At 41.4% G+C, this 12556-nt stretch overlaps 1 protein-coding gene across 6 annotated transcripts in view; it reads left to right on the forward strand.

The window, feature by feature from the left end:
• The window catches only part of LOC105888990 (protein unc-13 homolog C), a 101017-nt gene that overhangs the window by 8696 nt on the left and 79765 nt on the right, over positions 1-12556 (forward strand). For 5 of the 6 annotated variants that reach the window (XM_031569595.2, XM_031569594.2, XM_031569597.2 and 2 more), the window contains exons 3-7: positions 3295-3317; positions 3767-3798; positions 5817-5895; positions 7889-7894; positions 8792-8863. In XM_031569595.2, the coding sequence (XP_031425455.1) occupies positions 3295-3317; positions 3767-3798; positions 5817-5895; positions 7889-7894; positions 8792-8863 (212 nt within the window). The remainder of the gene's footprint in view (positions 1-3294; positions 3318-3766; positions 3799-5816; positions 5896-7888; positions 7895-8791; positions 8864-12556) is intronic. The other variant, XM_031569596.2, reaches the window with a different exon arrangement.

Raw genomic sequence — 12556 nt, forward strand, 5'->3', positions numbered from 1 at the left:
GCTCCAATTGAATGAGTGTTGAGTGTTAAAAGCAAAACAAAAAACCTCTGCTGTTTGTGCATCTGTGCTGAATGGGTGTGAGTGTGCTCAGTGCAAAGGGCTTTCTATTACAGTCACGAGGAGCACAGGGAATATCTTCAGCCTTATTCAAAGTGAACGGGCTCTTGACCTAGATTTGGCAACTTCAGACACAATATCCTGTAGTGTTCACCAGTGGTGTGGAGAGTATTGCTGTTGCTTTGTGGGCAAAGCCGATCTGAGTCATTCATTTCTAATTGATCCACTTCACTGATACTTTCCTGGTTTAACAAACTAACTATCAGTCATGTTGAAGGGGGGTGTCACGTACCACTACTAATGGGGTGGTCACTCTCTGAATGATGTGAAAGCCCAGTCCACTAGGAGGCCAGTCCATGAGTCAACTAGGTTACTGTGTCTTCACTTTTGGGGGGAAGAGCTACAGTTTCACATATCTATATTTTGATATTTTAAGTCAAAACATCTATAGGCCATTTAGCTATAAACTAAACTATGTTCCAATGGTTCATACTGTAGTCTCAGGAAAGATTAAGCATCTCCTCATCATCCATCAGTCGTCTATTTTTAATACCAGTGGCATGGAATAAAGGAGTACACAGCTCCAAGTGCTGTCCCTAACTGGCTTATAGCTGTCTTATATATAAGAGAGAGAGAGAGAGAGACTGAGAGGGAGACTACATTTTATTTTCCCTTCCTAATTATTTTCATCTCAAGAAGAGAAAACAGATGGAGGGATGAGGGTCTCCCTGCATCCACTGACATTTGCTCCTCTGTTCTCTTTAAAAGAAATCCCACTGTTTTTGAGGCACACATGTTAAGAACTTTTTCGAGGGGCCTTGGCACAGTTGTTCCTCCTGCCAGACCAATCTTCACTTAACTCCAGCAGCTACTGTATTGAGATGCTAATTTGCACTCCCAAGGGCATTCTCTAACCAGGTCAGCGTTGCTTAGAATATTTATTTCCGTCTCGTACACGTGGCCGCTGTGTGTTCAGAGGAGGGGCTAAGTGTGCTGGCCACTCTTCCATCTCTGCTCCGCCCCTGTTTCTTTGCCTTTCTTCGCCGTGTGTTTTGAAGGCTATCCATTTGTAAACTCACTGTGCTGCTTTGTTTTATTTTTGGTTGGTGTGTTGCAACTGCAGGCAATCGGTATTCAAATAGGAATGATTTCAGTTGGCTGCCTCTGGAAAATGTGGAGAGAGGAAAAAAACAGAGCAGGAAAAGCAATTTCAAGCGTTTCCGCATGGGTTGGTCTTTTGCTCTGTGTAGTCAATTAGACACAGCAACTCAGAGTATTGGGTATATTACTGGAAAAGCTTTTGAGTGGGTCGGTATAACCTTCTCAGCTGTGGAACTCAGTATGTTGTTTCAAATAGGTGACATCTGTTTTCAGATTCTATGCAAAAATGTGTTCAATATTTTATTAACACCTATATGCTATGGTAATGTAGTGTATGGTAGTATACTATAGTGAAGTAGTATAGTATAGTGAAATATGCTGTGTTGTTTTCACGAAGCGTTGCAAATTTCAAAATGGGACAAATAAAAGAATGAATGTCCCATGTTGATATGTTGTGACAGCTGTGGTCACTTCTGAGCACCTGTGCTAAGATCAGTGCTCTCCAGTTAGAGCAAGCTCTTTGAACTGAAACCTTTTCCAGCGCTATCACCCAGTCTGTGAAAATAAGCCCAAGTTATCCTGAGCCCAAATTTGTCAGGTTTTAACCCAGTTCTTTAGATATACAAGTTGGCTCCCAACGTTCACCTAAAAGGGTCAGATCAACGAACCAATTTATTCATGAATGAAACACCAGTGCCAGGACTATGGGTACACCACAGTGGATTTGTGGTCGTTTCATTGACTTACATCTTTCAAATTAAACAATTTATCTCGAGATTAGCTCCAGATGTTCCTCAAAAATATATTGTTTAAGTAAATTCTACTGTGGGGACCTTCCAAAGTCCCAGATTTATTTAATAATAATGATGGGCAAATGGAGCTTACTATGTTATTTCTTACATGTTGGCTGTAGTTTTGGTCCAATGTAATTGGTCTCAATGTAATTGTATTCATATAGTTAACTCATGAATGGGTGATTCATTCAGAGCATCTGAATGTTCATAAGAAATTAGATACATAAGTTCCGTCCTTAAATTGACTTCCTTTCAAGTAGAATGTGCTACTGCTACTATAGGTCTGCAACTGCTACTATATAAAGTCTTGCCAGCTAATGTCGACCGTCTCTGATGATATCAGCTCTCTGTATCTTATGGAAAACAGAGGGTACTGTTAAGTCTTGCGTTTTCTGTATTTGCATTTTTTTTTATTTTTCTTAGACTTAGACTTACAAGTCTGTTTGTTTTGTTCATGGTAAGGAGTCAGTTGAAGTCAGCTGGGAATGATGACACAGAATGATGTGGCTGCTGTACACCACACAACCCACGCGCCTCAATACCTTTAGATTAAGCAGCTCAGCATGAGCAAAGGTCAGATGTCAGATCAGTGCCATGGTGATGCAGCAGCAGTAGTATCATAGCGCAGCTGCAGAAGTGTGTTTACATTAAAGGTGCAATGACTCACATACACTTCCAAGCTGTCTGAACCACCATTTGTGGATATTGCTCCATCATTGTAGGCTATAGTAGAGAGGCTTGACCCTTCCTTAGTGTCCTGATAGGTTCATGCAGTTGCTGCTGAACTACTGAAATTGTATTGCTGATCAAAAAAAGGCCAACGCCTACATGTTCTTAAACAGTGATGCAATGCCAATGGTCACTCATTCTGCAAAGGAGCATGTCAAGCATAAAAAAAAGAGATATATTTTTGTTGGATTTGTTTCATTGTACAGCATTAAGTTACAACCAGCCAAACATCAGACCCTTATTTGTGAGTACAGGAGTTGAGTACTTGTCACTCTTTTTAATATTCATGTTGTTTGTGAAATCTAGGTCAGCAATTTGTGAGATTTTTTTCTTAGGCTACTCTGGTTGTGCAGGGGGAAAGTGTAATGTGTGTGTGTGTGTGTGTGTGTGTGTGTGTGTGTGTATGTGAGAGAGAGAGAGAGAATATCTAAACTTGTGCTAAATATGGGACATTTAAAATTAGATTTACATGCAGCATTTGTTAGGGATGTAATGCATGATGTTTCTATCTCCATTGTACTGTTCGGCCATAATCTTCTTTGTACTCACCCTGCTCATGCATTCAGCTTGTTAACCTTATTGTGTGTGTTATTCCTCCTCTTTCTCTTTTCAGATAGCAATGCTTTGGACTCACAGGTTTAAGTCTATACTATAACATCCCATTCATGTCCCTGTGTTATCCCTTTTACCATTGCTCCCTATGTGGGAACTCTCCATACTGTCTGTTAGATTAGAAGTGATAAGAAGGTCCTGGACACCCCCATCCTTTCACATTAGTGTTCGTAAAATGTGGCCTAAGCGTTCCTCTACCTTCCCCATTTTGGTTGTGCATGCTTTTTGATGTGAGCTTTGGAATTGCAGTAAGGATTGTATGATTGTTAATGTTACTGTCTGTTGCTATAACTGGTTCCTCATGTTCTTCCATATTTTCTTCATCAAATTCTATTTTAATTTGTGGGTTTATTTCTACACAAAGACTGCCCAGTGTTGAGCTTGATGTGTGCATGTCTGTGTAAAGATGATGTAGAATGGCTATAGTGTTGAACACTTGGTAATAACAGGGTTTTGTGTGTGTTCCAATCCAGGGAAATGGACTGGATGCTTTGGGTTCACCAGGGTAAGTAAAACACACCTGACATCGCATGATGCTTGATAATTGTCCCGCATTTATGACTTGATAATAATACTAACTCTAAGGACTCTCAGGAATAGGCTTTTATAGCTGTGCAGTACATTGATTGGGTAAGTTTGTTGCAATACTTGCCCCTGTGACTGGCCATGGTAAAAAAAGCAGTTTATAACATAGCAAGAGTTCCAAGCCAGCTATGCAGGAAGAGTGGCAGTGATAAATGGAGGCCAGGGGGGCGGTGCAGTGGTGTCACCCAGTGAGTGGCATAGGAATGGGAGCTGTCACTGTCACAGCAGGGTGCACAGGATGTGATCCGCAAAACCCACACAGCCTCTCCAAAGTGATATCTCTGGGGATCAAGGGTCAGGAGAAGTGAAACTTTCATTTCATACCTTCCAGGAGTCTGTTTCTCCAGAGGCTTAAAAGCTGAGGGCAGTGCATTAATGGGAGAGACATGCAGACTGCAGCTTCCTTTTCTATTTGCCCTCGTTTATTCGGCACAGATGCCATGATTTGATCCAATTATGATTCACAAGCTAGCGGTTGAATTCAATCCAATATGGTTCAGTTTGATTTGATATCTACAGGAATGAGATATGAAATACTATCCAGCAGCTTTCCATAGACTTCCTGTAAACAAATTGTGAAAACCACTAACGAAAAGGCAAAAGAATTGCCTTTAATATGACAGTCAGGGCATGTTTAACCATTACGGAAATAAACCTACAAGACTGAAGCAAAAAATGCGTATTTGCCTAAATGTTTGATCCATCAATTTTACAGAGCGATATCGAACCAGATAATAAAAAAAATTATAAATCAAAAAGACAATGTTTTTGCACACCCTAATTAACATGAATGTTATCCTGTTCCTGTAAAAATTATCATGGTAATATTTGCCTCTGTTGCATACAGACATGTGCTTGCATAATACAGAAGAATTAAACATTTCAATATCATTAAGCCCTTTTTAACGGAAATGGACCATATCACCAAGGTGTTCTTGAGCTGGCCACTGCACTGCTATTGGTCTGGTATGCATATCACATTTATGAAGTGGGCTTACACAAAGCTGGTGAGATAAGAGGTTATTCTCAGACATGCTTAAACCTGCAGTTTCTGCTCTGTGCCCTAAACCAATAGCCCAACTGTGAGAGGCTGATTAAGGGGCTCTTAGCAGAGTGGAAAGTAGTCATTTTGCCCTGAGGTATCCGTCCCTACTCTCACAGTTAGAGCAGAGGTCCTCCACACCCTCTCATTCCACATGCAGCAGGTAGAACTCGGTTTCATCCTAGGATGATTTTCTTTTCTTTCTGTTTATGCATTCACCTGCACTAGCCTCAAGTCACAGTGAGCTCTCTCGAACAGACTTCTATTAGCATGGGTTATCATTTCTTTTTATTCCTCTTCTTATATTCTCCCTGATGTGGGTAGGTGCAATCCCTTTCCATTCTCAGTCAGACCCCAAACCCCCACACCCTCTCCTCATGTCTCTCCTGTGCTAGTCGCAGGTGGCTAGGCTCAGATGCAGCGTGTGTGTGTGTGTGTGTGTGTGTGTGTGTGTGTGTGTGTGTGTGTGTGTGTGTGTGTGTGTGTGTGGCTAGCCTGGCCTTGACTCTCACCTGGATCATGACACTTTATTCCATGTCACGCATAGTGGCTGGAGGTAGCGCTGGCTTCAGACAGCCACACCTGGCCTGTTCTATTTTGGTGTTGTCCCGTCGCCTCACAGCAAAAGACTCCCTTCCAGGGTGCTGTTTGGGCCAGTGACAGGTTTCTCACCTGGCCTGCTGTGCAAGTGTCTGCAAGTATTTGGCATCGGAGGGGAGAAATGTGTTGGTTGCACGCAATGCAGAGCCAAGCGTGGGAAAAGTGAGGCGAATGACATATGGCCTGTGTTGTTTGCCAGAGCCTTAAATCAAATCACCCTTTTTAGCCCAGTAATGTCTTACACTGCACAGCATTATTATGATATTAATAGACACTAAATCTGTCTGCCTCTGCAGGGCTGGCAGTATACTTTATGGTATTGACAGTATGCCAGATTTACGTCGCAAGAGGACCATGCCTATTGTCCGAGACCTGGTGAGTTATCTGCCTCAACAAGGTTATCTTTGATTTATACTGAGTTTATCCAACTCCCTCCATGTTATCTACAGTAGGACGAGTGTGATGACGTCCTTGCCTGCTACGGTGCTCCGTATTAATATGTAAATACACCCCTACTGTGTCGTAAGTCATTTTAATTTGTCAAGTGAAAGGCAAAAGAAATGAGTTTGATCCTGATGGTACTTCAGTGCTGGCTATGCTATTAGTCTAATAGACACGCAGTGTCTTGTCTGTCTCGTGAGTTCATATTTCACGTTAAGTCTTTGTCTTATCAACAAAAAAAAATCTATGTTTTGAATGACTTCTGTTTTGAATGACTAATTTCTCTGTCCTAAACATTTTTTTCTGTTTATACATTTGTGTGTCTGTATTTGTTTGTGTCTACAATATTAATGAAAAAGCATTATTCATGTGTGTTGGTGTCTGAAACACCAGTAGAAAAATTAGCATGTAATTGTGTAAGTTTGAAAAAACTGTCTGTCTCTTTTCAGTTTAAGTTAAGAATTACATATAATTTTATCATAGCACAACATGGCTTGATGTTTCACACGTAGTTACTTGCAAATGTTCATAAAGCATTGAAGGACAAAAAATGATGCTGTATTTGTCCATATCTCGCATGAAATTAAAAACCAACAATGTCTTGGTAAGTATGGGTGTAATTTTTGTTTTTGGGTTTTGCGTGTATATTTGCCATTCCCACATGATCCCATAATTACTATGGGTGATATTTTTCAGTGGGTTGTCAGATTTCTACTAAGCCGGTGCCTGGACATTTCAGTCCCCGGTGAGACTCAAGGCAAAATTTGAACATGAAATGTTGACAACTCGACCCAAAAATATATCTAAGGACTTCATTGACTTCTGATTTAACTGTGCCAAGGCTTTTAAATCATGTAAAAGCAGCGCACCACAAAGTCTTTTACACCCGGATGAAGTCAGTGCTCACAGGTTCAATTTGGTCCCGTCTTCTCATGCCTCCTCTCCTCTGTCCATGTCCCCGACCGGCTGTGTGATTGCTCCAGGGCAACGACAGCCTTATGTTTCTTCGGGACAGGAGGAACCCCTGCTTTCGGCATTGGGGCGCGAAACATACCAATGCATTTGAAGTCCTTGATTAGAGCTCACTATTCACATTCGGACACAGTGGTCTATGTTTTCTCTACGGTTGTGATTATGATGATATTGCCTGCAGCAACCTCAGCAGTAATAGTGCATGTTCAGTAAACTTACATCAACATTTGAGTTCATGTAGAGGTCACCTATCCTCTCCTACATTCCTTTGCTTAAGGTGCAAATGGCTTCCCATGGGTCTTTACCACTTTGGTGATAGAGTAATTTGGTGCTTTGATAGATGGTAAAGACGATCTCAATATTGTCAGCTGTCGATGTCTGCATTCCTCTTTGTTGCATTACCTCCTTTGGCTCCAGCTAAGTGTTTTAAAACCCTTTCTCGATCAACATTACTTGGAGATTCTTGATCAAAATTCTTCCTAATGTTAATGTGAATCAGTGTTGTGTCACTGGATATACACAAAATAAATGTGTGTGTCATGTGTTTGTCTATTTGTGAGTCTAATGTGCAGTGTAGACAGCAGAAATATTATTTCTAAAAGCTGCATTATCAGTACCTGAAAAAAGAAGCCAATACACACACACATACATACATACATACATACATACATACGTACATACATACATGCATACATACAGAAGCATGAGTGAATTGTCAGATGTTAATGCATGAATGAATAATTACTGTATGTAAGGATACCATGAAGTAATGATGAGCACAGCTGCACAGTTTCACTCTGCTTACTAGTGAGAGAATCACATTATATTCTGCATGGCAGCAGAAACGCCCATGCCAAAATGCTGTATGTGAGATGCTATTTTAATCTATTTTGTAGACACATCCTAATTCTCTTTATTTTGCATTCTCCTCCTTTTATGCCACTGGATATACCAGGCTTTGGTAAGTTCCTTTTACTTTTGTTATTGTTATTTCAGTACAAATGCCATTTTGTGGGATTGCTATGCATGCAACATTGAAATAACATGATGGTCTAGTGACCCACCTCATGTACTGGGACTACATGCTGAGTTCCTGTGGGTTCTCTTGTGTGACTGAATGGTTAACTTGTCTGCTTACAAGCCCTGTGGAGTAGAACAACAGTAATGTTTTCTTAGTAAACAGGAAGTGTCTACAATGTGTGCGTTCTCCTACCACTGCATTTGATGCATAAGCCTAAGGGCCTCTTACTGTTTAGCCATGGTACTTTAAAGACAGAGCAATGGGAATCTGAGTAGAAGTTCATCACAAGGAACCAATGATATGTCCCGAGAAAAATGATCAAATATTTCTAGATTTCGCTTTGGATAGGTTAATTAAAATGATTAATTGTAAGAATTAGCTAAAAAGAAGAATATGACCGTCTACAATAGAACCAAAGGTGTAAAGTGTGCTACAATTTCTAGGCATAAAACAATGGTATGGTAGAATGTGTAGAATGTTAATTCTGGGGAAAAAAGTTTTTATAGCATGCAGTCATTGGCCGTTGATGACAGGACACATTTTATACAACCTCTACATAGAACAAAGCACAACAAAACAAAACACGTAGACCCACACTTACACCCACACAAACAGACAGAGAGGGAGGGAATGAAGCACTTTTTAGTTTCTAAATAGAGATGTACCTACTGTCTATACCTTCCCACCTCCACATGCTGTGAACGGGCATTAAAAACACACATAAATGCAAGTGTGGCTCGCTAGTTCCCATGGCGATGTTCTTTCTCACTCATGCTTTTTTCATATCATGACAACTTTGATGGAATCACGTTTTGTTCCACTTCTCTCTTCTCCTAGACTTTGACTGCTCGAAAGGCAGGCATTTCGTTCGCCCTGGTGAACAGATCTACCTTGAACAACGAGGATCTGGTGAGTGTTTGTGAGTGAGTTATATGCGTGGCACACTCATATAAATCTCACTCTGGTCAGGCAGTCACTCGCTAACAGGAGCCAACCAAGCATGTCTAACATAAAGTGCCAGGCATGAAGTCAGCCAGCCAAGATGGTTGAGGTGTGGAATGGGGGATTGGGGGGAGGGTCTGAAAAAGCACAGCAAACTGAGTTGCATTCAGAAACTTTTTAGAAACTTTGAGCAGGCTCTTTGTGGAGTACTGCACAACATCCTGTGTAGAGGTTGAGCTGTGATGCTGAAACTCAGTGTGCTGCATGGTTAGCTTCCCAGTATTTTAGATTATGAGTCAGAGTGTGGCATGGCACTAAAAGGACTACCTTGGAGTGTTTGAATGATTAGCCCATCCCTTGATGTAGACAGCAATCCCCTTTTAATCATGGCCCCTGCTTTTTGTTAGCTGCGGTGGAGCCAAAGCGATGGAGAGGGCTGAGAGCTTTAATCAATGTGTGAAGAATAAGTCTTTCTTTTCTTTTTTTCTGCTGACCTGCAGAGCTCCATGCAATTGATTGCAATCCACTGAATAAGTAAAAAAAAAAAAAAAAAGCTCTGTAATGCAATTTTGGAAAGTAATGCAGTGTAACCATCTGCTTTCTGTAATACACATCTTTTCTTGAAAAACTGCAAAGTGTGAGTGAGTTGCATTTAAATCCTGTGCTGTAGCTCGTCTGGTTGAGAAATATAGTAATTGAACTAGGCTTGATCCTTGTGGAGCATATACTGTACACAGGTAATATGCATATGAGTCCCTTCCTTTTAGTGTATGTACTATAAATGAAACATGTTAACACATACAACCGAGTTTGCATTTGAATGTAGTATTCTACTGCTACCATCCAAAGTGAACTACCAATGATACTGAATGAAATACTAGTCTGGTGCTGTCTAGACTAGATCTACTGTTGGTTCTGGTAAAAAAAAAAGCTGTTCTCTTTTTCTACTGGACCATTAAGATACTGGACCATTGATAGATTTATCCTTCACTATAAGGCTCACATCCACTGGGGACTCTTGCAAGGTGGCCACATATAATGGCTTGGAGAAAGCTGAGTCCTGTGGAATGAAGCGCTTGAGGTGCAGATTCGTATCTTTCAGATGTTCGTATGAGAACGTGCAGGCCACATATTGTAGCAGCAGTTAGAAGTAGGCCGTCCAGATGTTGGTGTGTTATCCGCTGCATTAGGTACATGAAAGAGCATCCCTGTGAGGGATCATGGTCCAACGTGTTCTAACAAACACAGAGACATGTTGTACAAATGTACTCCAGGAGAATAGCTATTGATTTGGGAGTGTTGGAAACGAATCCATTCTGTTTGGAATTTTGATGTTTTTCAAATATTTTGGCACTGCAGTTGTATTAATACTGAGTAGAAATACAACCTTACTGAATTGTGACCCAAAACTGGACATGTGATCTGTGACGCAAGTAAAATTTAATTGTGAATTCCTGACTCTCACCATTGCTACTAATAGTCCTGAAGAATGTTTCCCTTTCAGTTAAAAGAATGTTTCCATGGCTTACTAATGAGTAGAGAGGTTCCTACAAGGACTCTCTGAAACCAAGTGCATGTTTATGTTGCATAAACGCTTCATGAGTTTCATGTCCATGTATGTCAGCACGGCATGGATTTGTCGATGACATTGTTGCGTGTTCATTGTAACTCATGGATGTCTTCCTCAAAACCTAATGAATGTGTCATCGACTTAATCACCATGGCCTGCTCCCTCAGTTAGTTGCCATGGGTGAAGGCTCGAGGCTAATACCCCCTGATGCACTATAGCCCTGTGGCTTCTGTGACGCACACTTGATCTGCAAAGAATGTGTATTGTACTAACTGGAGCTCTACCATGAGAGCTTTTGAAAATGATTAGGTTGTCAAGGATACTATGCCTATGGTAGCAGGGGGTTGTGATGGTGATATTGTTTTTCATCACATGGTGCTTCTCTGTCTAGGAAAGCAGCCTCCAATCGATAAAGGCTAATGACGGGGATCCAGTATATTGTGACTCCACCGGTGCAATGACTGAAGTGTGAGGCAAACAGCAGGGAGATTCAGGGAATGCGGCTGTCACATTTGCTGGCGTCAATGCGGTCTGATCTCTGGGGCTAAATCCATGTCATTTGCAACAGATATTCAAAGAGAGACTTGATGAAAACAACTTCTACCTTGCCACCAGCGTCAGCAAATGGGGCATCACGCGACTGAACACTATCGCCATCCCCATTCTTCTCACTCTGGAGAGCACATTTTATCTGGAATAAAACTCACAAATAGCTGGGAATTAATAATTAAAATCTGATCCGAAAAATTAGATGCTTTGAGTAGTGAAAATGCAGAATGTGAACCGCCAAAGCTTGGCCCCCAAACTGAACTAATTTGTGTGAGTGGCGTTGAGCAGAGCCTGTGAGCACAGCTGAAGACATAGGTGGGGCTCACCCCTTTGAAGCTGAAGCAATAGATGGCTCTGCTGCCTTAAATCTGATGGAGAGCGTTTCTTATTATGGCTCCATGCCAAGCTGTGGATAACACGTCCACATATGGTTCGTTGAAACTTTGCCAGATTAAATGAGAAGTCGATTTTGCCTGACTGTTCGACATTTCATTAAATTATGTCTCTCATTTACGCAGTAGACACGAGAGGTTGCGCTCTGCTGCCCGTCTTGGTTAGTCATGTTTCCGCCTCAGACCTTTCTTTCCCCGGATGGCTTTAAATGCTTCCCGTCATACCCACTGTCTGACTTCCACTATGGCCTGTGCCCTGTGAATGTCAAAAAGCATGTTTGGTTATTGCTCACGCGATGCATCAAATGACTGTGTGATATGTGACACATCACCACCACATGCGGCCATTTCAGAGGTGTCTGGTGATATTTTGGGTGGTAGGGTTCCACCCAACACACCTAAGCAGGTTCTCCCCTAAGACCAAACTCATCTGTGCTCATCTTGAGAGGCATGAGTCCCTGAACGAAGTATCCAATTTAACCCATGGTCACACATGATCTTGATTGCCAAATGAAGCAAAGTTTTGTCATGTTTACGGTTCATAAAATGTTTTACCAGTAATGCCACGGGCACATAACTAAGCCTCCAAGGGAGATTATGTCCCTTCAAAGAGCTTTGTGGCCTCGGTCCAGCTCAGTTGAGTGTATGATTTTAATAGTAGGCAGCTCAGAGTACCACGCAAACACCTTTTGCTTATGCTAACATGAAATGAAATGCCTAAATTGGAATTGAGGCAAATATTTAGTTTAGCACAAATGCTGTACCTAGTTCTTGATGGAAAAAGCTTTCTTAATGAAGTCCATTCCAATAGTTTTAATGTAATCCACTCTTTCAGGAAGTGGAGGTAGCTTATTTCTTTTTTTCTGCATCCTTGCGCACAGTTAACATTATTGGCTGTTAATGTAATGGCAGTGTGGGCGCAAGACAGGAATCTGGAGGCAATAAAACTCTCAGCGAATTGCATTGCTGAAGAAGTTTGAGAACTCAATAGACTGTCTGTGTCTCTGTCAGCTGTAACTCATGCTGCCCATGTCTCTCTCTCCCCCACCTAACCCACCCCCATACTGCTGAGCAGACACTGTAAAAAGGCAGAAGTTATAGCACGCATTGATTTCTCCCTGTCACAAAGAAGCAAACGATGGTTACATG

This window comes from Clupea harengus, chromosome 6 (assembly GCF_900700415.2).
Source record: "Clupea harengus chromosome 6, Ch_v2.0.2, whole genome shotgun sequence".
NCBI lineage: Eukaryota > Metazoa > Chordata > Actinopteri > Clupeiformes > Clupeidae > Clupea > Clupea harengus.